The sequence below is a fragment of the Mus caroli genome, chromosome 8 (assembly GCF_900094665.2).
Source record: "Mus caroli chromosome 8, CAROLI_EIJ_v1.1, whole genome shotgun sequence".
Taxonomy (NCBI): Eukaryota; Metazoa; Chordata; class Mammalia; order Rodentia; family Muridae; genus Mus; species Mus caroli.
Window position 1 is genome coordinate 111093445 of NC_034577.1, and position 27901 is coordinate 111121345.

The window sequence follows — 27901 nt, forward strand, 5'->3', positions numbered from 1 at the left end:
GCCTGCCTCTGCCTCCCAAGTGCTGGGATTAAAGGTGTGTGCCACCACGCCCGGCTATTTCTAGATTTTTAAGCTGCAGTAGAGCTGGAGAGACAGCTCTGCTTGTTTTCAGGACCCAGGCCTGAGTCTTATATATATGTACTTTGCTGGCTGGCTGGCTGAATGAATGCATGCATGCATGCATGCTGTGGAAATTCCATAGTGATACTTGTTAGTGGCAGACTTCTTGAAGCTCTTAGGAGCTGGCAGTCATGTGGCAGAGTCACCTGTGCTGTACCAGATCCTGTGAGTTAAGGTCACTCACAGCAATATGAAGCTGGAGTCCTGTTCTACTTTATGTTTATAATAAATACACATCTCTCTTGAGATTGTTAGTCAGGGTCACTGACATTGCCCAGTGAATTGTCCTATCCTTTGGCAGGGAACAATAAAATGGAGGTAGGTAATAACATGACTCAGCAGAAAGCTAAGTGGAGGCGAACCAGGAAGACTGGTTGGGGAACGGCAGGAGCCGACATACTCTGGGACTAAACTTGATTTGCTTCAAAATAAGCTTTTTCAAATTTGTTCTTTGACAATTTACAGAAAAGGCTAGATGACGTTTTCTTGCTGGTCATGGGGAAATACTGCCTGCCTTAGGAACCTTAGCTTGTAGTCCCTCACTGCTTACTTGAAAAGGATTTGGAAAATTCTACTATAGATGCTTCCTAAGACAAACACGTGTAAAATATGTGGCTTTTACAAAGTAAGTCATGTGTAACATGTAATCAAGTGTTCTTATTTTATTGTTTCAGTATATCTTTGGCGATTTCAGCCCTGATGAATTCAATCAGTTTTTTGTGACTCCCCGCTCTTCTGTTGAGGTAAGAAAAATTGTTGTCATGTACATATTTGTAGAGGTGATTGACAGTTCACTTTCACTTTAGTTGAGAGTTCTAACTCATAAACGAGTAGAGATTATACTAGGAGTGCTGGGCCCGCTCGCTGGCTTTTGTAAGTCCTCAACAAAGAAGTAAGGTATATCCTCACACACAGGCCAAGCCCCTGTTGCTTTCTTCTTCACGCCTGCCTTCCTGAGGCTGCACTGTGGGTGGGGAGCACTCTGTCTACAGGAAGGGTTGAGTGCTGTGTGTGCCTCCAGATATCCCTTTGCAGCTCACCTGAAGAGGATGCTGAGTTCTCCATGCTAAGACATTGCTGCTTTGTTTTTGTTTATGGTATTATTTGTTCATTTCTTTAGTGAGTATGTGTTTTGCCCGATATACATGTGACTTGCATGCCTGGTGTCCACAGAGGTTACAGGAGATACCCGACACCCTGGAGCTGGGATTACGGATGCTTGTGAGCCATGTTGTGGATGCTGGTAACTGAACTCCGGGCCCTCTGTAAGAGCAGTCAGTGTTGAGCCACCTCTCCAGCCCGTTTTCTGACTTTAACGGCTCAGCATGGTCCATCACACATTGTGGTTAATTTGCAACAGTATATTTGTGTGCTTATTTCTAGGGGCTTCCTGGTTGCCGAAGTGGGTTCCTGAGGGAGTCCCTGGTGGTGTTTCACATTCCCATAGATCCCTTTCCCACCATTTACCCATTTACCTATTTATTTATTTATTTATTTATGGCAAGGACTCGTTGTGACTCAGAACTTACATAGCTCTGGTTGGCCTTGAACCCACAGAGACCCACCGCCTCTGCCTCCCAAGTAGTGGGATTAAAGTGCACCACTACAACCAGCTTTAACCTGGAATTTTAATTGTGTGTGTGTGTCTGCATGGGGTTTGTGTAGTACTGTGTGTGCAGTGTCCCCGGAAGCCATAGCTGTCAGATCCCCTGGACCTAGAGTTAGAGGAGTTACAGGCTGAGGTGAACTGACCATGGTACCCCTGTAAGATGAGGCCTTCTGACTGAGTAGAGGAGGCAACTGGAAACATTACCCTGTGTAGGCTGCCCCTGAAACTTAACTATGTATCTCAAATTGAATTCATGGTGAATCCCTGCCTCTGCCTCTTGACTGCTGGGGTTCCAGACAGAGACCTTTTGTATTCTGAGCAGCTGTATAGCTGGAGAAGGTGGCCCATTTGGATGGTTCTGCTCATGGTGTTGCTGTGTCCATCGGCACAAGGGACGTTCTTAGTGAGGCTGTCGTTGATTGGGTGAAGGCTGCTGCACACCCAAGAGCAAAAGTAATCATAGTTTTCCCAAGTTGTACTCTGCGGTGCAAGCTGGCCTCACACTCAGCAATCCTCCTGACTCCACTTCCCGAGTACTGAGACTGCAGGTGTGCATCACATACCTGTTACAGTTTAACATTCTTCTCTCATATACACATCCCAATTGCAGTGTCCGCCTTGACCTATCTATCTCCTGTTCCCCCTGCCCGCCCCCACAAAAGAACAGGCCCAGGAACATCAGGCTTATATGGCATAACAAAGCTACAATAAGATCAGACACGTAGCATCACATCAAGGCAACCCAGTAAGAAGAAAGGGCAAGAGTCAGGGTTAGCCCCTCATTCCCCATTGTCAGGATCCCTACAAGAAGACCAAGCTACTCAGCCGTAGCATATATACAGAGTCAGGCCCCGAGAGACTCCTGACCTCTGTGAGGCCCAGAGACTCCCAGGCAGTTGATTCTGTGGGTCTTGTTCTCCTAGTGTATCCCCAGCCCCCTTGGCTCCTCCAGGCTTTCCTCCTGCCCCTGAAGGACTCCCAAGCTCTGCTCAGTGTTTGGCTGTGGGGCTCTGCATCTGCTCCCATCAGTTGTGGGGCAAAGTCTCTTGGTCTTTTTAATGACAATTCTGCTAGGCACTGGTCCCAGAGTCTGCAGGCAGGACAAACTGTAGGTCAAAGCTTTTATGGCTGGGTTGGTGTCCTGATCACTCCACTCCTGGCCTTGTCTGGTTACATAAGATGGCCGGTTCACGATCCATGTTCCCCATCATGGAGTCTTCGCAAGGGTTGCTCTCGTAGGTTCCATGGGGTTCCCACTGCACTAGATTTCCACCTCAGCCCAGTGCCAATTCCAGTCATTTCTCCCACTCTTCTCCTCCCTCCCCAACCTGGTGCCTCCTGTTCTCAACCCCACCTGCCCTGTTACGTTGGGTTTTTTGTTTTGTTTCGTTTTTTGTTTTTTCGAGACAGAATTTTTCTGTGTAGCTCTGGCTGTCCTGGAACTCACTCTGTAGACCAGGCTGGCCTTGAACTCAGAAATCCACCTGCCTCTGCCTCCCTAGTGCTGGGATTAAAGGCCACCATTGCCTGGCCCTGTTAATTATTTTTACCTTCATTTGTGTGTGTGTACGTGTCTGAGTATGTGTGGGAATAGAGGACAGCTTGTTGATTTTCCTCCGACTGGGCGGGTCCCTGGGATGGTAGCAGCTAAAGTAGGTAATAGTGTGTGCTGGAGGTGGTGGTGCAGGCACACACTTTATCCCAGCACTCAGGAAGCAGCTGCAGGTGGGCCTCGTGTGTATGGGGCCGGGTGCGATGGGAGACCACACAGAACTACTTTGTGGAGTCACTTGCAGGAATTAAACTCCAGTTGCTAGACTTGTTCAGTAACCTTCTTATCTGCTGAGCCATCTCACCAGACCCTAAAGAAAAATGCCCGAAATATACTCAGTATACAATGATAGTAAGGCTGGAGAGGTGGCCCAGTGGGTAAAGGTCCTTCCTGCCAAGCCTCATGACTTGACTTGAGTCCCCAGGATCCATATGGTGTCATGAGAGAACTGACCCTCGCATCCCAAGTAAATGATAAATGAAATTTTTGTTGTTGTTTGTTTTTTTGTCGAGACAGGATTTCTCTGTATAGCCCTGGCTGTCCTGGAACTCACTTTGTAGACCAGGCTGGCCTTGAACTCAGAAATTCGCCTGCCTCTGCCTCCCGAGTGCTGGGATTAAAGGCGTGCGCCACCACACCCGGCTGATAAATGAAATTGTCATATTGCCCCAGTGATGGAAACAGTTAGCCTGACAGTCCTATTCTGCTGTCTCAGAAGCCCCCTCCTGAGGTCCCGGGAGCAGGAGTGTTGGGAGCCCTTGCCCATCACAGCGCCTCGCTGTGCTCATTGCTGGTGCCATTAACAAGTCTTGCTGGAGGGCGGCTGGTGGTTTTGAGAAGAGCTGCTTAGCTGTCTGACTTACAAAGTCTGATGGTGGGAATGTTGGTAGCTTGTGTTGATAAGACCTCCGACCGAATAGTCCCAGGGGATTATCCTCTCTGTCTCAGTCCTCTTGTTCTGCCCTACTCACCCGTCTGCCTTTTCTACTTCCCAGAGACCCCACCTATGCACATTACAAGTGAAGTTTCTGCTTCTAACCACACTGATGTGAAGCTTTGGCAGGGAAGCTGGGTGCATTCCTGGGGTGGTTTACCTTCCCAGCAGGTCTGGGCACCATCGCTGCTCCTCCCTAGGCTTTCCCTTCTAGATTCAGAAGGTTTCTTTCCCAGTGTTAGGGTGACACTTGTGTGAATGGATTGATTGACACCTTTTTAGGCGTCCAGATTATACACACTTCCGTCTGTCCCCTAGTACCATCCACAGAGCAGACAGTCTCTGTAAGGGTGTCTTGCCCTTTTGTGACCTAGATTTGGTGAGAAGCTGTGGTGATGTTGCTTCTGTGTGCTGTCAGTGATGGCATGTGGAAGTGTTTGCCTCTGTGTCAAGGTGCTAAGTCCTAGGCGCCAGGTCCTGAGTGGTTGGGCTCCTTTCCAGCCATGGTTGGTTTTTTCTTGCTGTTTGTCATCACCACCTGGCGAGAGAACCCAGCACTTTATTTTGGGGGAAATAACCTTGCCTCGTTATAACTGTTGCATTGGCTAGCCAGAGTTCATCCGGACACATGAGCCTAGGAGGCCACGGGCACAGCCGACAGTGATTGCCCTGGGCTAGAGACTCCTGGACTTCAGTGACCAGACAGATGGTGTTTGGGGCTAGGTTCTGTCAGCTGACTCACTTCTCAGACACCCCCAAATCCAAAATAAATAATAGAATTAGCAGGAAGAAGTATTTGAGAGGTTCATAAAATTTGCCAGGTTTTCACAAAGTAGCCAGACCTATGTTGTTCTCTTCCTTTCTTCATACAAGGAAGGTGACTTTAAACCATTAACTCATCTGCACGGCGCACTGTAAAATGACAGCCAAGGGCCCAGCCCTTTCTTCTGGGTCTGGTTCACTTCTGCCAGTGGTGCTGGCTCTTCAGTTCCCACTGTTAACAGATGGAGTGTTGGGGTTGGGATCATCCTGCCTGCCTGACACTCTGGGAAGGGAGGGAGGGAGCGAGGGTGGGTTTTACAGTAGCCTGTTCATGTGTCAGCAGGAGTGTGTTTTCAGTATCCCAGTCTCGTTTGCAGTGTATTTAGCAGTGGTAAATGATTGAAAGCATTCCTACACTGTTTGGTTCAGATTGGAGTGAATCTTTGTGTTGTTCTGGGAATGTGATGTCCTGGCGAGTTGCTTGTGCAGAGCTTAGAGGAAGGGCTGTGCTGATGCAGTGGCTTCTGTAGGGCTTTGATAATCTGTTAAGATTTGTTTCTGACTTTTCTCGCAGCTCCCTCCATACAGTGGGACTCTGTGTAGCATACAGGCTGAAGATGAACTGCCAGATGGTAAGCCGGGCGCATGGACTGGGTGGGCAGGAAACCTGCAAACATGTCCAACATTGGGTCATCTTTTCTCAACTCAAATTTTAATTTATTCATTTATTTTGGAGTATGCTTTTATGTGGATGTCAGCGGTCAGCTCTCTGGAATATGTCCTCTTCTGCTTTTGCCTGGGTTTGGTGATTGGACAGAGGTCATCGGGCTTGTGCAGCAAGTGTCTTGCTGAGCTGTCTCCCTGATCTGTCCCTGTTGACTCCCATTCCTTGTAGGTTAGCAGGCTCAGGTTTGTGATCTTAGCTCAGCCTCCCCAGAGCTGCAGTGTCAGTTCAGCCGGAGTCAGCATTTCATTAGAGCTTCAAGCTTCTGCTCTGACCTGCAGCTCGCTTAACTTCTGTCTTACAGTTTCCATCGCTGTGAAGAGACACCATGACCAGGGCAGCCAGTATGAAGGCAAACATTTACTTGGGGCTGGTTTACAGGCTCAGAGGTTCAGTCCATTATCATGGAGGGAAACATGGCAGCATCCCGGCATGCTTGGTACTGGGAGCTGAGAATTCTCTATCTTGTTCTCAAGGCAAACAGAAGTCTTGCAAGCAGTGAGGAGGGTCTCACAGCCCACCCCCACAGTGCCAGTTCCTCTAACAAGGCCACACCCACCCACAGTGCCACGGCCTATGGGCCAAGCATACTCAAACCACCACAACTACCAAGTCACTCAAATTGGCAGGTGTGCTTTCAAGGTTGTGCCACGCTCCAGAACTCTGGGCATGGTAAGTTGTGGTCAGGAGAGAGGTGCTGTAGTCTCCTCAGCAGGCCCTGGTGTTGTGGGTGTGGCATCCCACATGGCTGTGCTCAACTCTGCCCGGTCCAGGGAGTTGTTACAGCAGTTGGTGTTCATGACCCATGCCTGGGCATTTAGGCCTCCAGCATGAGCCCTGGCCGATTTACGCCTAAGTGTCATGTTTATCAAGGTGCCCCAGTGTTTGTTACTGAGGTGTGTTTAACATATCCTGGCTATACAGTCACTGCAGGCCCACGTGATCATTTCTAGTCAGGATTGTTTTAGGTTCCTTGCTTCCAAGAAAAAGAAAGTCGTTTTTTTTTTTTTTTTTAAATAGAACCAAGGATTAGATTCCATGTTTAGCTAGCATGTCAGACCTGTGTTAATTATAAATCAGGCTCATGCATGAACTTGGAAAGACTAAGGCAGCCTTATCCACGGGAATATCTCTGAAAGTGAGTAGAAATGTTGACAGTTAGTGCTGACGGGAGAGCCTAAGGGCCAGGGCAGGCTTAGAAACAGCTTAGCATAGTTAGCAAAGTGAGCAGAGCTGCAGAAGCCAGCTGTCCTTTGATCTGCTGCTGTCCAGCTCCAGGTGTGGGCCCGTGGGCATCGCTGTGTGAGCTGGCGGTGGTCATTCTTTACCCTGTGGTAAGACGTCTAGGGTCCTACTGCCTGCTTGCTCAGTCAGTTGGTACAACCACTTAAGGGCTCTTTGTCTCTAAAATCTGTGTAGCCTCTTTTGTTTTCTCTCCGTAGAGCAGTAGTTGTCAGCCTGTGGGTCACAGCCTTTAGGGGTTGAGTGGCTCCTTCACAGGGGCACACCAGATGCTCACATTATGATTTATAACTGTGACAAAATTGCAGTTAGGAATTAGCACCAAAATAATTGTATATTTGGGGATAAACACAGCAAGACAGACTGTATTGAAGGGTCGCAGCATCGGGGAGGCTGAGAACCATTGCCCTAGGGCCTTCCATACCGAGTTAATGAGTCTGCCTCCCTTTTAGGCTGTCTGGACGTGGATGGCAGGGACCACCCCCATATCTGAATGTCTGCCGTGGCCTAGTGTCTAGAAAGTGTGTGCGTGAGGAAGAGGAGCTTCCTTCTTGTCTGTCTCCCAGCATGGGCAGTCACGGCAGGTGACCTCAGGACACCGCAGCCGCAGCCGCAGCCGTGCCTTACCTGCCACCGTTTTTGTTTGTTTGTTTGTTTTTTTGTTTGTGGCAGCTGCTGAACTTTGTAGCAGTGCGTACTTGCTGTCCATCCAGTTAACTGTTGAAGTCCTACTGCTGTCTGAATAGCTTCTGTGGGAATTGTGCACAATGCTGGAATTAAAGGGTGTCACCGCACCCTGCTGGGACAGTTATTTTCATCACACTAACTTTTGAGTCTTCTCTTGCCCTTGGCTGGCCAAGTCAGCCTCCCTCTGAGCCACACCCGAAGCCCTTCTTGCCTTTTTTTTCCCACTGTTACCTCACTTGCTCTCCCCAGTAAATGTGAACTCACTGAGCCATCCCTGCTTGGGAAGTCTCCAACCGCCATAGAGATATGCGTACTTGATGGAACTCACTTTGAGAAATATTGCTTTAAAATGCCCTCGCCTTTTCTTCTCTTTTTAATGTATATGTAAGTTTTTTTACCTTTTATGTGTATATCTGTATCCTGTGTGTGTGCCTGGTGCCCAACAAGGACATGGAATCTCTTGATCTGGACGTCCATACAGTTGTGAACTCCCATGTGGTTGCAGGGAATTGAACCTGGGTCCGTCCTCTGGAAGAGCAGCCAGTGCTGTTAACCACGGAGCCATCTCTAACCTAGGCTGTCTGGCTTTCCCTGAGCTCCTTTCCCAGCAGAGATACTTTCACAAGCCCAGGGTGTTGTCCTCCTTATGCGGTGCTGAGCTATTCAGAGTCACATATGTAGGCCTCACTTTTCACCCGTTCACCTGAAGGATGGATCTAAGTCTGAGCTTTATGCTGTGAGTGTACACACACACACACACACACACACACACACACACACACACACACACGAGAAACTGACCTGAAGTACTGTGCTGTGATATCAAGTCACACCTAGAGTATTGTTCTGGTAAGATTTAGAATGGATGTGAAAGGCCCTTTTCTTTCTACTGGAGTAAGCAGTCCTGTAAGCTTTACAGCCCAGCACAGTAAACCCGAATGATTTCACAGCAGCATTTGTGTCTCAGCGGGGAGTCATCCAAGCACAAGCACATTAGTGTTTATGGCTGGCAGCTCCAGGCATCGTGGATGTGCTTGGATGTGGAGTATCATAGAATCTAGACTCTAGGTGTAATAGAAGCCATTGATTTTTTTTTTTTTTTTTTTTTTTTTTTTTGGGTAATCCATTCTAAAGTGAAGGGAAAAAATTGCTCAGTCAGTGACCCGCTGCAAACACAGGCAAAACTGCTGTGTCACTGCTAGTCACTGTTTGGGGTAAAATTGCCTTTCTTCCTTCCCCAGCTATAGGCACCTCTACCCCACAGTCAGCATGTCACTGGCTTAGGCACCTCCACCCCACAGTTAGCATGTCTTTGGCTTTCTGCTGGACCTTCATTTCCCATCACAAGCCCTCCAGGGTTAAACATTCTTAGGACATAATTTTTGGGTTATGATTATGTCCTTGAAATGAGGGACTTAAAAAACCGTTGCCACCTTGTACCACAGTTTAAGGCGTTAATTTTAGATGCATGGCATTTCACACAGTGGTCTTCCATGTTGTTGAAGGGTACAGTTGATTCTAGTAACCTACTTGCGAAGATGTAGACTAAGATACAGTGTCCACCGTGACGTGTATGGGAGGAGCAGGCTAACACTGACTGGGAAGAGCATATACTGGAGCTTGCAGTGTGAATTTTCAAGTTCAAAACCCTGGGCAGGTACAGTGTTTGATGCCTGTGATCCTAGGCCCCAAAACAGGCTGGGCTGGCTACACAGTAGATCCTGCCTCAGAGTCCCTCAAAGTTTAGTTCTAACTTTGGTTTTATAGGCTTGCAAAGTGGCTTTACCACCGCCAACCCCACCCCCACCCTCACCCCCGTCTGAATTGAGTAGTCACTAGCTAGCTGCTATTGAGGCAGGGGCTGCATCTAGACCTCAGTCAAAGTGTTCAGTGGAGGAGTCCGAGAGAGTGGGATTGTGCACACAGACTGCCTATGGGGTCCTGGTTCTGCAGCTTCCCGGGAGAAGCTGACGTACCAGTGTCTCAGATTGTGCCACCAGAGCCCACATTCCCTCTGCTTAGGCATGAAGCACCATGAGGTCTGCAAGGAGGGACAAGGTCTCACTGTGCCGTCCAGGACTTGGACTTTTTATGCCTCAGCTTTGTGTGTCAGGATTACAGGTGTGAGCCAGCACCTGTCCCTGTACCCCTGAAGACACGAGTGACTCCAGGCAAGCGTGCTGTCTGCCGCTGACTTAAGCCACAAGATGCATGTGTGTGGGTTTGTACAATGAGGCTGCCAGCAGCCACCATGGAGTGGAGGGTGACCTTGAATTCCTAATTCTGCCTCGCCATTCCAGGACTGAAACAACATACCCCAGTAATTTTTAATTACAAATTTAATTTCTACCCTCTGTTTTTTAAACTCTTAGTTACCCAGATATCCAGGGATGAGAATAGACTTCTATTTTTTATATACCCAAGTTGGTCTTGTTTTAGATGTCATTTTCAACAGATTAGGCTAAGGCCTGTCATAGCCCTGTTAGGAAATGATACAAAGTGTCACCTCTCAAAGAGGACTAGTGGTTTGGGTACTATGCACCTTGCACCCTGTAATCTGGATGGACGGGCATTGACTGATCATTTCTTCTCAGCAGGACAGGAGCACCAGAGGATCGAGTTTGGTGTAGATGAAGTCATTGAACCTAGTGAGGGGCTGCCGAGAGCCCCTAGCTACAGTATTTCAAGCACCTTGAACCCCCAGGCACCCGAATTTATCCTTGGTTGTACGACTTCCAAAAAGATCCCTGATGCCGTTGAAAAAGACGAGACCTACAGCTCCATTGACCAGTACCCGGCCTCGGCCTTGGCTCTGGAAAGCAACTCTACCGCCGAGGCCGAGACCCTGGAGAACGACAGTGCTGCTGGCGGCCTTGGTCAGAGGGAGCGGAAAAAGAAGAAGAAGCGGCCCCCTGGATACTACAGTTATCTGAAAGATGGCGGTGAGGACAGTGCTTCCCCAGCCACCCTGGTCAATGGCCATGCCACCTCAGTGGGCACGAGTGGCGAGGCTGTGGAGGACGCCGAGTTCATGGACGTGCTTCCTCCAGTCGTGCCCAGGACTTGTGACAGCCCTCAGAACCCCGTGGACTTCATCAGTGGCCCTGTCCCTGACAGTCCGTTCCCCAGGACACTAGGAGGCGATGCCAGGACTGCAGGGCTGTGTGAGGGCTGCCACGAAACTGACTTTGAGCAGCCCTGCCTCCCTGCAGACAACCTGCTAAGGACAGCTGGGACGCAGCCCTACGTTGGCACCGATACTACTGAGAACTTCGCAGTTGCTAATGGAAAAATACTTGAATCCCCAGGCGAGGACACTGCTGCCAATGGGGCAGAACTGCACACCGACGAGGGTGCAGACCTGGACCCTGCAAAGCCAGAGAGCCAGTCACCTCCTGCCGAAAGTGCGCTCCCTGCCTCTGGCGCCATCCCCATTAGCCAGCCTGCAAAGTCCTGGGCTAGTCTCTTTCATGATTCTAAGCCCTCTTCCTCCTCACCCATGGCGTATGTGGAAACTAAGTGTTCTCCCCCTGTCCCATCCCCCCTGGCCTCTGAAAAACAGATGGAAGTCAAAGAAGGGCTTGTTCCAGTGTCAGAGGATCCCGTAGCCATAAAGATTGCAGGTACAGTTAAAGGACAGGCTGAGTGGGCCTGGGAGCCGGCTGTTGGTACCCAGTGGTGGTAGCTGACCGGTGTGCAAACAGTAGTAAAGTAGTAAAGTATGTGTTAATGTTATCCAGTAGTCAAACGGTATACGTAGGGAGGAAGATGGAGGGAGAGGGTGCCATGCCTTTATGTAAGCAGGGAAAACTCACGTCTGTTATGACTTTGTTCTGACAAACTCCATGTCCATTTCTCGGTGCCATACTATTGTCATGTATGGCACACATGCCCTGTGCTGTAGCTAGGGTGTCCATCAGGTCTAGTAAGCCTTCTCAGCTCACACTCACTGTGTACGCTCTTTCTATATCTACAGAAGAAGGCACTCTAAAGAATAATGCACCCCCCCCCCCCATCTTCCTTCCCTTAGTGACTTTGGGTTCAGTGATGGATTTCATTGAGAATCATAGCAACAGAGTAAGGGGAGAAGTCAGGCAGGCGCCAGATGCGTGGTGCAGAAGCAGGTCTTCAGGCCCCAGCTCCTGAGACAGCTGCAGCGGGCCCCTGGAGTGCTCAGCATCCCTGCAGACATTAAGGCGTATCCTCTTGATGGTTGGGGTGACAAGTTGAGGAGTTTAATCACATTGGAAACACAGACCTGTAATTCCAGCGCTTGGGAGGCAGAGGCAGTTTAAAGTCAGCCTGGCTTCAGCAGCAAGACCCTGTCTCAAAAGAAGCCAAAACAAAGATGGTAACATTTTAGGCTGTATGTGATAATACTGTTCTGAATAGTCTTAGTGTTCTAAGGTCTCTTCAAATGAGAAAATTGATGAAATTTTTATTTTTATTGTTTTAGGCTTCATATGTATGTTGGTCTTTGGTATAACATCTTATCATGTAGCCTAGGCTGGTCTTGTACCAGGCTGTATTCAAAGTGGATTTTTTTCCTGCTCCCACCTCCTGATGGGGTGCTGGGATCACAGGGTTCACCGCTGGGCTCTGTGGGGGTCGTTATTTATTAATTTTGACTTTTATGTATGTGGGTCTTTGCCTTCATGTATGTCCAGGCAACACTTGTTCCAGAAGATGCCAGAAGAAATCATCAAATTGCCTCCAACTAGAGTTGTAGTCTGTTGTAAACCCTTGTGAGGGTGCTGGAGAGTTAACCGGCCTCTTCTGGAGTAGTAGCTGGTACTGTGAAAGCAAAGTGGTCTTCCTCTCTACATACCACCCACCAGTACCTTTTTCCTTTTTTTTTTTTAAATTAAAATTTTATTTTACTTTATGTAAATATGTTATGTGTGTTTTGCCTGCATGTGTGCCATGTGGGTGCTAGGAATTGACCCCACATCTAGAAGAGCAACAAGTGTACTTACCTCTGAGCCACCTCTCCAGCCCATTTTCTTTTCAGTTTCACTTTGTATCGCATGCCTTTCACAGATTGTAAAGTTTTACTGCCCGTCTCCCAGGTGCTGGACTGGGAGATGGCTCAGTACATGAGAGGCCTTGTTATGCAAGCCTGAGAATCTGAGTTTGATTCTCTGTCATACGTGTAAGAAAGCTATGGCCTGTCACTCTGTCACTGGGGTCAGAGACAAGGAGATTCTGGGAGCTTGCTGGGCAGCAACCTAATCTAGAGGTGGATCTCTCTGACTTCTGTGCCAGCCAGAAAATCTTTTTTTTTTTTTTTTTTTTTAAGATTTATTTATTTATTATATGTAAGTACACTGTAGCTGTCTGTCTTCAGACGCACCAGAAGAGGGCATCAGATCTCATTACGGGTGGTTGTGAGCCACCATGTGGTTGCTGGGATTTGAACTTCGGACCTTTGGAAGAGCAGTCGGGTGCTCTTACCCACTGAGCCATCTCACCAGCCCCAGCCAGAAAATCTTAACAGCACAAGGAGTACTAGTTTCAACCAGGCAGGTCTGGAGGATGGGAGACACTCACTCTTCTGTTTACTTCGGTTATTCTAAGTGCATATTGGCCCTTTGTGTAGTAAGCTCAAGATAGTGTCTGTGTAGCCCTGGCTCTCCTGGAACTCCATCTGTAGACCAGGCTGGCCTCAAATTCAGAGATCCACCTGCCTCTGCCTCCTGAATGCTGGGACTGAAGGTGTGCCCCACCACTCACCTATATTGGCCAGTTTTAGTAGGAGTAACTGAATCAGGAGATCAGTGGAAGGAAACTTGAGAACCATGGAACTGGTATACTGCTGACGGAAGAAGAATGTTTGCACCGCTCTCGGGAGTAAGTGAGCAGCTCAGGGCTGACTGCCCAGGGCTTGCGGAAGGACAGCAGTCTGGGGACAAAGGGCAGGGCATGTAGCTTCTCCTGAAGTACCAGCATTCCAGAGACTCTAAGGTGCTGAGCCGTTTCTCCAGCCCCAAGAACAATGGAGTAATTTTTAGGGAAAAAAAATCTAGGTCTCTCTTCTGTACCTGCCTGTAAAGAGTTACCCTGCACTTGAGAATTCTACCAGAAGGAAGGCAGCCCTTTGAGCACTGCCTGTCCTGTCTGTCCTGTCTGTTGCACAAAGTGTTCTGTCTCAGGTCTGCTTGCCTGCAGGTTTTGAACAGACCACTGGGTGGCGCTAAGAGACAGGCTCGCTATCTTGGAAAATGGATCCTGCTGGTTCTAGAAGAGAAGACCATGCAGAAATGAGCCTTGAACATGTGGTTTCCCAGTTGGGAAGAAGTTGACTAGAGCTGGCTTCAGATTGGATTGCATTCTCCTGTGTCACCTGTGGGAGCCCCCAGGCTATTGAGGCTATTCTCAAGTGCAGGGTAACTCTTTACAGGCAGGTACAGAAGAGAGACCTAGATTTTTTTTCCCTAAAAATTACTCCATTGTTCTTGGGGCTGGAGAAACGGCTCAGCACCTTAGAGTCTCTGGTCCACAGAGGCTTGTTCTAGGGCTTAGCGCAACCCGCTTACCCAGTTCCCTTTTGAAAAGGAATTAGCTGTCACATGTGGTGCTGGGTTCTTTTTTACACTGATGCAGCACACCCACACCGCTAGTCTTACGGTGTGTGTGTGTTCACGCATGTGTGAGTGGGTGTGCATGCTTGCTAAATAAAGGCATCTCGTGGTGTCAGAGTCAGCTTTTAGGGAGCAAAGTCTTACTTTGACCTATCTTTAAAGCAGTGTCTTTTGTTTCTGCCACTTCACTGCATGCTGTACCCAGGTCAGGTACCCGCAGGTTTGGGGAGATTCTCACCTTAGCCTGCAGTCTCTCTGTACCCCTGGAACTAACTTGCTGTGTAGTGACCATGAACTCCTGATGCCCACTGTAGCCTCCGAATTGCCAATTTATAGGCAAGCGTCATCACATAGGTCTCTCATCTTTTAAAAATGTGGCCTAGTCAGTGCCCGTGCGAAAGCAGGTGTGAATATCATGGTGCCCCATCCCTTCCAGCCTTCAACTGACAAAAGAAGGCTTTGCCTTCACTAGGAAAACAGAATTTTCTCCGCCCATGTGGCTCTAACTTCTGGGCCAGGCATCCCGCTGAGCAGTGTATACTGGCTTCCACCCTCTTACCCAGATCTCTGGCTTGCTTCTTCATATTGATACTATTAGTCTGCACTGTGAACCTGAAGGTTGTGCGTGACCATGGGAATATTGGGACTGCAGCACGCTGATGCCTATGTGTAAGTCGCCATTCAGTGTTCATACTTCCTGCTGTCCTTTCCGGATAGACAGACACCTTTCCCCCACTGCCTGATTTCTGATGTCTGCGCCTCCAGTCATCTAGCTGTTCTCTTGGTATGTCTGTAGGTGAAGCATACTCCCCAGACTTTTTTACAGTCTGTGGCGCTGCCCACCGGGACAGTGAGCCCTTCATTACCTGTCTGAGCTGGCCTGGAGCGGGGCTAGTTGCAGGCTTGGGTGCACGCGGGATATATTAGCTGTTCTTACAGAGGTCAGCCATGGTAGGAAGACCGAGCTTCTAATTCTGTAAAAGCTTGCCACGCTGTTGATGGCTGCTGTAGAGCCTGTGGTGTTGCGTGGGGTGTGTTTTTGTTTGAACACACAGGTTTGGAGGTTACTGTGATCAGTGCTGTACTATGGTTCCTCGTTTAGCCCAAGAACAGGTGGCAGAAGGCTGTGGGAGGGGGGAAGGGAGTGCCCCGCCTCACAGAATATTTAAAAACATTTCTTCCTTAGACTTATTTGCTCCTTCTGTGCTTGCAAGCATGTTTGTGTGTATGTACAAGTGTGCAAGCATGTTTGTGTGTATGTACAAGTGTGTGTGCTTGTGAGGTCAGGTTGTGGAAGTTGGTCGTGTTTCTACCACAAGGGGCTGTGAACTCAGACCACCAGGCCTGGCAGCAAGTGCTGGGAACACCTGAGCCCACCAGGTAGACCCACAGTTGTATCTGGCTCAGTGCTGTGACTTCAGTTTTCTCATCTGTAAGATGAGGTGTCAGAGTCCCTTCTTGGCAGAGTTATGACTATGCAGTTGAGTGTTACTGGACAACTCCAGGATTGGTGGGAGCTGTCAGCATGCGTCTTCCTGTCCTAGATCCGCACCGCACACCTTTCACTAAGGGACTGCTCTCAGTGGCTGTGGCTGGTGCTTCTCTGGAGCCTGTAATGGTTTAGTTTCTCAGATAAAGTGATCTATGGGAGCCATATCAAGCCACTCAACTGTGCCTCCTCAGCTTACAGCTTTCTTAAAGCTGGAAAAAAGTGGTTTCCGGGGTGTCAGGAGAGAAGCCCCACCCGCTTCTGAATGGAGTGAGGAGTTAGGGGACGAATGGTTGATCTCACTTCTGAAGGGAACCGTGACTGGCAGGAGCCGCTGCTCCCACTTAATATGCGGCCGTCGAGCGCCCACTGTGGTCTGCCCGGTTTTCTGGGAGCCCGGTGGCACACTCCTGCCCCCACAGTCCCTTTGAAGCTGGTATCCAGGGGACTTAGCTGCCGGTGAAGCATGCTGTCAGCCTTGGTGGGGAAGCCAGTGTCTTCCACCTCCGCTCTCTGCTGCTAGCGATTGTGTATTGTGTCGGTGTCTCTGGCCATGGAATGTCCTAGTGTAAACTGAGAGGATAACTGTAAATGTTGATGATGTTCAAGACAACTGCCCCCACCCCCCACACCCCCACTTAGTAACAAAGCGGTGCTAAATGCAGGCTTTCAGAGGACACACTCTTCTGAAGGAATCTCTTAGCACTTCAGAAACGCCCATGCATGGATTCTGACTGCAATGTTAATGTCTTCCTTTGCTTCTTCACTCTTGCAGAGTTATTGGAGACTGTAACCCTAATACATAAGCCAGTGTCATTGCAACCCCGTGGGCTGATCAATAAAGGAAACTGGTGCTACATTAATGCCGTATCCTTCCTGGCTGCCAACCCCGCGCCTGGCCACCATGCCCACTCTCCCGTCCGGGTGTGTTTGATTGCCGCAGCGTCCCCAGGGCTGCCGGCCTGCACTCTGAACACGGAGACTGGGCCATCGCTCGGTCTGCCTGCCTCATGGTCGGTGGTACTCTGGAGCCTCTGTCCAAGGATTGATCTGTTGGCTTGTGAAGGGTAGAGTCGGGCATGTTCTGTTCTCATTGGAGTGGTGGTAGATAGTAGGACAGAATGGCCGCGTAGAACTAGAGGCTTTGCTCTAACTAGCGGGAGTGTTTTGCTCAGCTAGCTAGGCTCTTGAGTGTCCTGCGGCCGGCTGACAGAGAGAGGATCCTTACATGGCCTTTACAAGGCAGCTGGCTTCTCATGTGGTTTACTCCTCTTTGTGTTTACATATCCCCGTAGCTGAGTGTCCTTGGCTTATCTTTTTTTTTTTTTAACGTGCCTTTTAGAAAAGTTCCTCTGTGTCTGTTTCATTTCCTTTACACTTCTTTACCACGAAATTTAGACCCTGCAGGCATTGGTGGCTTGCCCTCCGATGTATCACCTGATGAAGTTCATTCCTCTGTACTCAAAAGTGCAGCGGCCTTGCACATCAACGCCCATGATAGATAGCTTGTAAGTAAAGCGCTCGCACACGTGCCAGTGGTTGGGGGCTCTCCCTGCGGTGATGGGAACGAGCGGTTTGGCTGAGCAGGTGCTCCCGGGGCTGACACCAGCTCTCAGTTCTCAATTTGCTACAGAAGAGTGTTCCACCATCTCCCCCGTCCTGCTCTTACATTTATGTGAATGCGTGTTTTGCCTGCATACATGTAAGGGTACACACCACATGTGGGCGGTGGCAGGCAGAAGACTTTGGATCCCCTGAACCTGGAATTACAGCTAGTTGTGAGCTGGCAGTGGGTGTTGAGAACTGAACCCTGGTCCCTTGTAAGAGCAACAAGTCTCTGAACCTCCAGCCTCTGGAGTTCTCCTTTAAAGGGAGATGCTGTTGGGATTTTCTATGGAAGTTGATGTGGAATATAACTGGAGAGTTTGCTGCCCTTCAGATTCCATAGAAGAGCCCGTACTGTTTACCAGCTTAAAATGCCATCTGGAAATGGTCCCATAACATGTGTAGATTTTAACACAGAGCCCCTGGGTGCTGTTCCAGCTGCTGGTTAATGTGCCGCCGTGCCCAGGCCCACTCCTAACGTGGGCTCTGCTTTGCTCTTTCTCCATCTAGTGTTCGGCTCATGAATGAGTTCACTAACATGCCAGTGCCTCCCAAGCCCCGCCAAGGTGAGTCAGAGCTCGCGCCGGGATAGGCGCCTTGTCATTGGGGACACGGAGCGAGGGGGTGGCGTGTAGTGAATGTGTGGTCTTACTGAAAAAAGTGTCTTATTTAAACCAAGGTGTTTTCCCCGTGTGATGGGAGTTTGGGTGGATTTGCTTTCACCTCTATGTGGTCTCTTTACTTACCAGAATCTTCTGGTTTTTTCTTGCAGCTCTCGGGGATAAAATCGTGAGAGATATCCGCCCAGGAGCTGCCTTTGAACCCACATACATATACAGACTCCTGACAGTCATCAAGTCGAGCCTGTCTGAAAAGGTCTGGGGTGCTCTGTGGTTGCTATGGAAACTGCTCCCAAGAGCTGGGGGAGGGGGCATGCCTGCAGTCCTAGAGCATAGGGGCCAAGGCAAGAGGATCTCTGGGAACCAAGCCTAGCCTGCTACAGAGCAAGTTACAGATGACCCTGAAGTGGCTGTTGGCGCGTCCCTCATGCTGTGACTTGGTGGGCTGAGGACTGGGTGAGGTTTATGGTGGAGACACTCAGTGACTTAACATGTGCCAGTTACCCACATTTAATAGCATCAAGAACCAAGGACTGAGTCTCACTGGCTCCACCAGCCTGTGAATCCACTGCTGATGGGCAGAGCCTGGCTTCTGAGTCTGACCCTTGTTGCTGCAATGTGCTTGGGTAGAGGGGGGTTCCTCCTGGTCCTGGAGTGCTCTGCCTCCATCTTAGTCCTGCTCAGGCTACAGCAGTGAGTCTATCAACTCAGCCATTGTAGCCTGGTTTTTCCTAAAATACTGCATAGCAGGTAACTAAGGGGAGGTGAGCAGGTGAGCGAGCCAGGCGGCCTTCCAGTGGTCATTGTCTAGAGCATCCAGCTGGTCTTCCAGTGCCAAGTCTAATGCATTGGCATGAGCAGTGCAATGCAGGTACAGACAGGAAGCTTACTCAGACAGGAAAAATAGTAAGAAAATGCCATTTAAATGAATAGTCTGAAAGCTGTATTGCTTTAAATAGAGTGAGCATCCAGGTACATAAAGACACCAGCTGCACAACTTTAGCTTTTCCTTTCTCCCCACCCCCCTCTTTTCCCTTCCTTCCTTCCTTCCTTCCTTCCTTCCTTCCTTCCTTCCTTCCTTCCTTCCTTCCAAGATAGGGCTTCTCTGTGTACCCCTGTCCTGTGCACTCTGTAGACCAGGCTCAGAGATCAGCCATGCCTCTATCTCCCTAGTGTTAGGATTTAAAATCCTGAGATCCTGAGCCACCGCCCCCCCCCCCCCCCCTTTTTTTTTTTTTTTTTTTTTTTATGCCTGTGATACAGCTTTTCTTGTTTTGGAGTTTCACTTTCCACTACATGGGATTTGGGGTGCTAGGGATGCCTCCCAAGGGTGGGGATTAGAAGCACAACCAGAAGTGTAACAACAGTGTGCAGATGCAGTGGAGCGGAGGTGGAAGGCACCCAGGGACCTTCTAGAACTGTGGACGTTTTCACAACGCTGAGTGGAGCTCTTGTCTAAGACCAGCTTGGTCATTTCCTAGCTGGAGCTGGGGCAGCTGGTGTGCAGCGGGCACAGTACTGCAGCAGACAGATCAAAACCTCAGACTGCCCCACGGTGTCCTTCAGTATTGCGTGGTGGCCCATGTGGTTGGTAGAGGGGCTCCTGGAGCTCCTCAGGTCCTCAGGGACTGCACTGGAGCTCAGCACTAAAACACAGTGCTGTCTGCGTACACAGACACAGTTCTTTCTCCATTCTGGGATAGGTTCTCAGATCTCAGCCAGGGGCCAGCCTGCAGGCAGGCCTGGCCTGGGATTCCACGCTTCCATGTCTGCTGTGTGACTCCTGCTGTACCATGCCCCGAGTCCTTGTGTGTGTGTGCAGGACTTTTATTTTGTTTCGTTTGTCAGTTTGTTGGCTGTGCTGGGGATTGTGTCCATGCAAAGCAAGCGTAAGCAAGCAAGTAGCCTTGAGCTCTAACTCCTAGCCCCAGTCTCTGTAAGTTGCCTAGGTTGGCTTTGAACTGGGCAGACTTTGGAGAGCATATAATAAACCTGTGTGCTCCACCCAGAGGCCCAAGCAGATGGATGCCCATGTGAGCCCTGTGTAGCAGGTGACTGCTGTCTCGAGATGGGTTTGCAGGTACAGAGTGTAAGTGTAGGTGCCGTGAGGGCTCGCAGATAGAGCTGAGTGTATGTGGTGACTCAGTTTGTGTTGGGAAGTGGCCCTCAGTGCCTTGTTCATGGGCTATTTTTTAAAGCACTTTTAAAATAGTCATTTGTTTGTTTATTTATTTAGAAAATAAAGTGTTTCATTTTGTAGCCCTAACTGGTCTGGAGCTAACTGTAGACCAGGCTGACCTAGAACTCAAAGAGATCCCCCTGCCTCTGCCTCCCAAATGCTGGGAACAGGTGTACGCACCACCTTGCCCAGCCATTTTTTAAAACTATAAAGCAGTACCTGTGGCTAAGAGGTTAGCTATAGAAACAGGCTGCAGAGCTCTCATGACCACTCTGGGGTTGGGTGCACTGGTCTAGAACATTCATCTAAGGTGTAGTTGCTCTAGGTGCTGGGGCTTCTCGAGGCCTTCCTCCAACTGCTTGGAATTCATGTGACCATGTCTGTCCTCAGGGCCGGCAGGAGGACGCAGAGGAGTACCTAGGGTTCATCCTCAATGGACTCCATGAAGAGATGCTGAGCCTGAAGAAGCTACTCTCACCCACGCACGAAAGTAGGTTCTTCTGGGTGAGGCTGTTTGCCTGATAGTGGCTTAAAGGAAGGTCACATGTCTGTGCTATAGATACATACACACGGGCATGCATGTCCATGTGCAGGCATGTACACCGGTCAACAGTGCTTAGGACACATTAAAAGCCAGCTGCTGTTCCTTTCCTAGTAGAGCAGTGAGAAAGTTGGCCTTGGATAACCGAAATGTATCCAGCTCACGCACATTGTTTCAACTTTTACTCTAGAGGGAGATTCTATAGTTCCTGTTCTGTTGCTGTGGGGAAGCAGAGGAAAGGCTTTGCTCTGGCTTAGGGTTAGAGTCCATCACAGCGGAGGGCACACTGGCAAGCTAGATGACCACGTTTACCCACACACAGGGAGCAGAGAGTGGGCAGAGCATAGAGCCAGGCTGTCCTTCTCCTCCAGCCAGCCTCTACTGCCTAAGCAGTGCCACCAGCCGAGCCCTTGGGTACATTTCACATTCAAATGACATCTGAGATACAGAAAGACAGAAGCGTGTGGGAAGACCCCTGTGGGTGCAAGCTCACTCCAGGCTGCTCTGCTCATTTGCCTTAGGGATGGGAGGTTGGTCCCCTCAGGCCACAGAGTATCTTCAGATTTTTCCAGTTGTCCAAAGACAACTGTGAAATGTGAATGTCTCTAGATTTTGAGACAAGCTCTTTCTCTGAATCTCTGGCTGGCCTGGAACGCTTAGCTTAGTCTTTGTGCTCGAGCCTGTCTCAGTGCCCCGCCTAGTGTGGCATTTCCAGAGCTTGGTGTCTGAGTGAGTGTCCATTGAGGCTGGCTGCTTCAGTTTCTTACTGTGACTTCCAGTGTAGAGAATAACTAGATCTTTTTATATGTGTGGATTTGCTAGACAGGGTTTCTCTATGTAGCCCTGGCTGTCCTGGAACTCTGTAGTCCTGGCTGGCCTTGAACTCACAGATTTGCCAGCCTCTGCCTCCCAAGTGCTGGAATTAGAGGTGTGGGCCACCACTGCTTGGTCACCTGTTTTGGTTTTGGGGTGGGGTCTTTGTTCTTTGTGGGATTTTTTTTGTTATTTTGGTCCTTTCTGTGTGTGTGTCCGTGTGTGTGTGTATGTCCGTCCCCCCACCCACCCATGTGCAATTGTAATTGTGTGTGTGTGTATGTGTGTGTGCTAGAGAGGCTTCTGAGGTAAAGTGCAGGTCAGAGGACAAATCAGGAGTCAGTTCTCTTCATCATGTCGCCCCAGGAATTACATTCTCGTTGTCGGGCCTAGAGAACGTGGCTTTACCCGCCGAGCTTCTCCCTGGCCCTCATGAGTCTGTTTAGCCAGTTCTTATCATAGAATCTGTGTGGACGTACTTGCTTGGATAGTTTGTTCTTGAAAACAGTAGCCTCAGCAGGCCCTCTCCTTTTTAGAGCACTCTGTTTCCAATGGACCCAGAAGCGACTTGATAGAGGACAAGGAGCCGAAAGACACGGGCGAGGGCAGCGAGGACGAGTGGGAGCAAGTAGGTCCCAAGAACAAGACGTCCGTCACCCGGCAGGCGGACTTCGTCCAGACGCCCATCACTGGCATTTTTGGGGGACACATCAGGTCTGTGCTTTCCCATGTCCCATGGGGGAGGGATGACATCTGGATCCTTGCCTGCTTCCCCCTTGCTCTAATGCCCTGCTCCCACTGCCTGTGTGCCTCTGCTCCCAGGGCTCTGGCCCATCAATTGACAGTTGGGGTTTCTCTGTATATAGCGCTCGCTGGTTGTCCTGGAACTGATTCTGTAGCCGAGGATGGATTTGAACTGTCTGAGTGCTGGGATCAAAGGCGTGTGCCACCACTGCCCTGGTTTATTTTCATTGATGTTTTTCAACTTTCTTTTGGGAACCGAGGGGGCATCAGTCATTGCCTGGCACTCAGGAGGAAGGCTGGGGCATTTGACTCTGACAGGAAGGATTTCAGCTGGGTGTCACATCTGTCCCATCAGTCAGAGCCACCTCCCACCAGCTCTGCTTTGCTCATAAACTGGGACACCAGGTTGCACAAACAAGATTGAATCATAGAGTGTTCCCTGGATGAGGTGAAATGAGAGATGAGACACTTATGGTTTTTATTCAGAAGAAGTTAGAAAAAGAAAGATGAAGAAAAACAACTGAGGAAACAGCAAGGTCGAGGTGGTGCCTTACCCTCAAGGCTGGTCGTCTCTCCTCCCAGACCACCAACATGGTTTTATTATCGTTAGCCTGCTCCCCGTCCCCATCCTGATGTTTTTATAGGAGAGCAGCATTAAAAGTCCTGGTCCCTGGGGACTCCCACAATCCCCGTTGCACTAGAACAGGCTGTGGCACTTTGTTAAACATCTCCACCCCTACTCCACTCAGTTTGTTAGCTGGTGCATGCTGTACTCTGGTGTACAAGCAAAGAATTTGGAAATTGAAGTGTCTGAGCCAAGCTGGGAAAATGTACAGATCAATTGCTAGTCACAGAGGCTGGTAGTCAGCGGAGTTATTTTTAAATTCAGGGTGGTTTCGGCTGTTCTGTTGTCTCTGGTCCTGTGATACTGAATAAACTGGCTTGTGTACTTATTCCTTCTCTGTTAGTTAATTTTAAGGGAAAGTGACAGAGAGTGGCCTCTTACTTTTGTTTGTTTTCAATTGGCAATCTTTAGGTCTGTGGTCTACCAGCAGAGTTCCAAGGAGTCAGCCACTCTGCAACTGTTTTTCACGCTGCAGTTGGACATCCAGTCTGACAAGATACGCACAGTCCAGGATGCACTGGAGAGCTTGGTGGCCAGGGAGTCTGTCCAAGGTTACACCACCAAAACCAAGCAGGAGGTAGGGTCACCGCTGGCTGAGGGAAGCCCACCTGAGTCCGCCTCTCATGCAGTTGCTTTACTGAGAAGGCCCAGGGTTTCAGGACGCAGTAGTTGAACCAGACGGACTCCCAGCTGTGTCTCTGGCTTTTGTGACCCGAGGGAATGTCTATCTTCTGCCTCTGTGTCTCAGTTCCTCAGAATCTAATCCTGGGATCTGCAGCTAGCCTACTTCTAGCAGAGGGAGGCGTTAGGATGTGAGGGAGTTCCGGGCACATCTGTGTTGCATAAGCATAGATACAGACTATTCTGATGCTTGCTGCTCTTGAATGTTTCCATCCTGGACAGTCAGGAGCTGGGCTTGCAGCTTATGGAGAGGGGTTGGTGTCGTCTGGCTCTCGGTGACCTGCCCGACTGCTCTGCAGTGGAGGCCATCCTCTCTCAGGTCCTTTGTAGACTGTGGCATTGAGGTCATAAGGCAAGATGGATGCTGGCTAGTTAGGGTGGCGCTGTTCTGAAGAGTTCTTGGTATTGGAAAGCTGGAAACACTCAGTGGAGTGTAGAGGCTACAAGGTTAAATAAGAGTTCCGACCTGTCTTCAGAAATGTCCTTCTGTGAGCTGTGTACTGAGGAGTGAAGACACCCCAGCCTCGGCTCCCTCTGAGGTCTCCTACTCTGGCTGGCCAGCCATGCCACACTCTGGGGACCTGCAGAAGGAAGGTCTCCACCGTGTTGTCTGATTTTGGGCCTGGTGGTTGTTAAGTACCAGGAGCCAGGGACAGAAGCCCGGTAGCTGGCCTGAATAAGAAGGCCTGCAGCAGAGGGCATGCGGGTATCCTTGATCTGGCTGTGGGCAGCTGCTAGCTGGCTCAGCCTGTGTCTGTGGGTTTCTGTCTTTTAGCTTATTACTTAAATTCTCTTTCTCTTCAAGTAAATAATGGGGTTTTGAGGAGTGAGCGACTGAGGAACCATTTGGTGGAGACAACAAAGAAACCCTAAGTGCCCTCATAGCTGGGAAAGTGCGGTGGGCAGAGAGAGTCAGGGCTCCAGTGGCCAGGCCGCACTCTCCTGAGTTACACTCCATTGAGTTTTATCTTCATTGTTGCTTAAGGATCTTAAAAGATTCAGGAGGCCGTGAAAGCACTAAAATGCCCAGGGAGTGAGTGGCAGGACAGGTGGCTTTAGGATTACTTGAAATGTGTGTTTGAAGAAAGATTCTAGATAGGTTTGTGAATGAGATGAAGAGACAGGCTAGTGCTTACCCGTTCCAGCCTTACCTCAGCCAGCTTACTTCATAGCCAGTGAGCCAGTGTATCACTTAGAGCCAAGGTCTTCGGATGGCTCAGTTGCAGGTGTCCATAGGGGTGGGGTGCCCCACAGGGTGCAGCTGTAGCCAGGCAGGCAGCCTGTGACCCTAGCTACTCTGTCCCAGGTTGAGATCAGCCGCAGAGTGACTCTGGAGAAGCTGCCCCCAGTCCTCGTGCTCCACTTGAAGCGCTTTGTCTATGAGAAGACAGGCGGATGCCAGAAGCTGGTCAAGAACATTGACTACCCTGTGGACTTGGAGATCAGCAGAGGTAATGCTGGCCTGTGCCCACCGCAGGCCCAGGAGCCTGTCACCACCCAGTCACCAGGGAGACCTTTAGTTAGGACTCTCTTTGTTTAAATTTATTGACATTTGTGGACTCTATACGGAAATGCTCATTACGGTGGTTTTCTTATTTTTAAATTTGCTTTAGGGGCGGTTTGCCTGTATGCTCAAGTTTGCCCTGTGTGCTTGCCTGGTGCTGGCAGAGGCCCAAAGAGGGCATTGGATCCCCTGGGTTTGGAGTTACAGGTGGCTGTCAGCCGCCATGTGGGTACTGGGAATCAAACCCTGGTCCTCTGAAATTGGACAGTGGTCTTTAAACTACTGAGCCCTCTATCCAGCTCCTCCTACTTTGCCTAATATTTTAGTCAAGTGTTTTATCTTTGTTTTAAGGCAGGGTCTCTATATGAAGTACTGACCGGCCTGGAGCTCTCTATGTAAACTAGGCTGGCCATGAACTCTTATTATAGTGATTTGCCTGGTGCAGGTAGTAGCAAAACGTAATTTAACTAAATCAGAAAGCAGGAGAAGAGCAGCTGGTGCTGGCAGGGTCTTCACCCGCCCACACAGCAGCACGGTGCCTGTGCGGAAATGTGCTGGCTTCTGCGTTCCACAGGCCTCTGTGGCTCAGCAGCGGTAGCACCGCATATCTGCCCGGTGCCCTGCAAGGGCAGCCAGTGCTGAGGCATCTCACTAGCTCTGACAGCAAGTTTTGAAGAGCCCTAAGAGACAGGTACTTACTATAAATGCAGGTTGTTTAAATAGGTGTGTGTGTTGTGTATGTGGGAGTGTAGGCATTCATACCAGAGCACATTTGTGTTGGCTTTTATGTCCTAGCCTTCATGTGGAAATCACAAGGCACCTTGGAGGAGTTGGATCCACCATGTGGGGGAACATCTTAGATGGTGCTGGAGTGTGGCACAGAGTACAGAGAACGGGAAACCAAGAGACAGTTGTGTCTTGCTCTGCTCTGATCTGCTCTAAGAGAAGCTCCTGGGTGGAGCTGGCCCTCCTCTGTCCCAGCACTGCCTACCCTGATCTCCTAGTCCAGGAGCAGGGTGTGTGCTTGCCTCTCCTGCCCTGTGGCTGTCTGACCCTCAAAGTGTGTGTGTATGGGGGGGTTGTTTCGGGGGACCCTGTCATCAGCCAGCCCTGTGAAGACTTTGTTTAAGTGTTGCTATTTTGTTTTTCAGAACTACTTTCTCCAGGAGTCAAAAATAAAAATTTTAAATGCCAGAGAACCTATAGGCTGTTTGCAGGTGAGTGTGTTTGCCTCTGGTCCCCCCAAAACACAGTGAACAGAGTCTAGGGTGCCAGGCAACACTCCCACAGAGATTGTTCTAGGAGAGCCTGGTTGTCAGGAAAGCATTCAGGACCGTGTTTGCCCTGAATTGTGGCTGACAGGAGAGTGTCAGTGTCCACCTGAGTCAGTAGCCTGCAGGCCCTAGTGGGGCCACCTCCCTGTGGAGGGGGTCGTGGGAGTGGGGGCCTGTGGCAGCGGAGTGAGAGCCTTTTCTCATGCCTGCTCGGTGCTGTCTTCCAGTGGTCTACCACCATGGCAACAGCGCTACAGGCGGCCACTACACTACGGACGTCTTCCAGATTGGGCTTAATGGCTGGCTACGAATCGATGACCAAACGGTCAAGGTTATTAACCAGTACCAGGTGGTGAAACCGCCTGCTGACCGCACAGCCTACCTCCTGTATTACCGCCGCGTGGACCTGCTGTAACCGTGCCCGTGTGCCCGTGTGTGCCTGACGCTGCTTCCTACAGTTCCCAACTCACTCACTACCCACCTCTCTAGTGGCTCTGTAGAGAGACTCCCTCTGCGCCCGTGGGCTTGGATGGAAGGTGCCCGCGGGCTCGCACAGCGCAGCTTGTGCTGACTGACTTCAGAGACTGGACTGTTGCCTGGGTGAGGGCATGAGAGCCGCCGCTTCTGAAGAACCGCTGGTTCCCGGGCGGAGGAGGCGGCTCGCACGGTGTCCCAGTCTGATCGCATAGTGGAATAAGTCCCGCACCAGCAGCTCTTGTAAATTTGTGAAAATGAATTTTATCTTTCCTTAAAAAAATAATTTTTTTAATTCATCACACTCTCCTCCTTTACCCTGTAGTTTTTGATAAATGACAAAATCGAGCCAGTCGTCAACAGAGCTCGCTCTTACTTCAAAAGGAAATAAATACAAAAAACTTGTTGCTGGTAAGAGGAAACACATTTTAACGATTATGAGAGGGAAACCGCTGACGTAGACACCGCGGGTCAGACATGTGGGTAGACGTCAGGCTGCAGAGGTGGGTGACTGTAACTTTATTACCATGAAAAGATTTCAAATCACATCCATGCTGTGTACACATGAACAGTGGGCACAATGATGGACCGACAGTTCCCAGTGTCTGCTGTGTAACTTCCTGCCACGCCTCTCTGATGCCGTGTCCCCCACGTACACAGTGTATTGATTCCTAGGAGTATAAAGTTGTCACCCATCAATAAAGATCACAAAGTTGGTTTAAAGCTGTGTTTCTTGGTGTGCTCAGCCTCGGAACTCAGCCAGGACCCTGACTATGCTGGGTTAGTGTGGCTGTTGCTGAGTAGGGGAGGGCCTGTCCTGGAGGCTTGCTCCCTCTGATCTTGTGACTTAGGTCAAAGCCTGAGTCTTCCCTGAGTATTTCTGATGCTGCCTCAGTTCCTGGCAGAGATGAAGAGGCCTCTGCCAGCCATAGGAAGTCGGCTGTGCACGGGGCTTGCACAGGGCAGGGCTTCCATTGGCTTGAAACCGTTTACTCTGGAGCGCCTTCCTTCCGTTAAGGGGCAGTGTTCTACCCAAGTCCTGCTTAGCCTCGCTTCAGGATGTGGAGCTGGTGGCTCCCGTGCTTCCTGGAAACCTGGTGACAGCCAGGGGGACTCAGCTGCTCGTTCCCCATGGGATGGT

The 27901-nt window shown here is 49.9% G+C and overlaps 1 protein-coding gene across 2 annotated transcripts in view; it reads left to right on the forward strand.

The window, feature by feature from the left end:
• Nucleotides 1-27483, forward strand: part of Usp10 (ubiquitin specific peptidase 10) — a 48144-nt gene extending 20661 nt beyond the window's left edge. Inside the window, exons 2-14 of one of the 2 annotated variants that reach the window (XM_021170186.1) lie at nt 795-863; nt 5552-5609; nt 10225-11253; nt 16476-16567; nt 17099-17208; nt 17816-17871; nt 18078-18181; nt 20495-20594; nt 21995-22172; nt 23239-23404; nt 24815-24959; nt 26164-26229; nt 26514-27483. In XM_021170186.1, coding sequence (XP_021025845.1) covers nt 795-863; nt 5552-5609; nt 10225-11253; nt 16476-16567; nt 17099-17208; nt 17816-17871; nt 18078-18181; nt 20495-20594; nt 21995-22172; nt 23239-23404; nt 24815-24959; nt 26164-26229; nt 26514-26701 — 2361 coding nt within the window. In that variant the 3' untranslated portion in view covers nt 26702-27483. The remainder of the gene's footprint in view (nt 1-794; nt 864-5551; nt 5610-10224; nt 11254-16475; nt 16568-17098; nt 17209-17815; nt 17872-18077; nt 18182-20494; nt 20595-21994; nt 22173-23238; nt 23405-24814; nt 24960-26163; nt 26230-26513) is intronic. The other variant, XM_021170187.1, reaches the window with a different exon arrangement.
• The last annotated feature ends 418 nt before the right edge of the window (nt 27484-27901 follow it).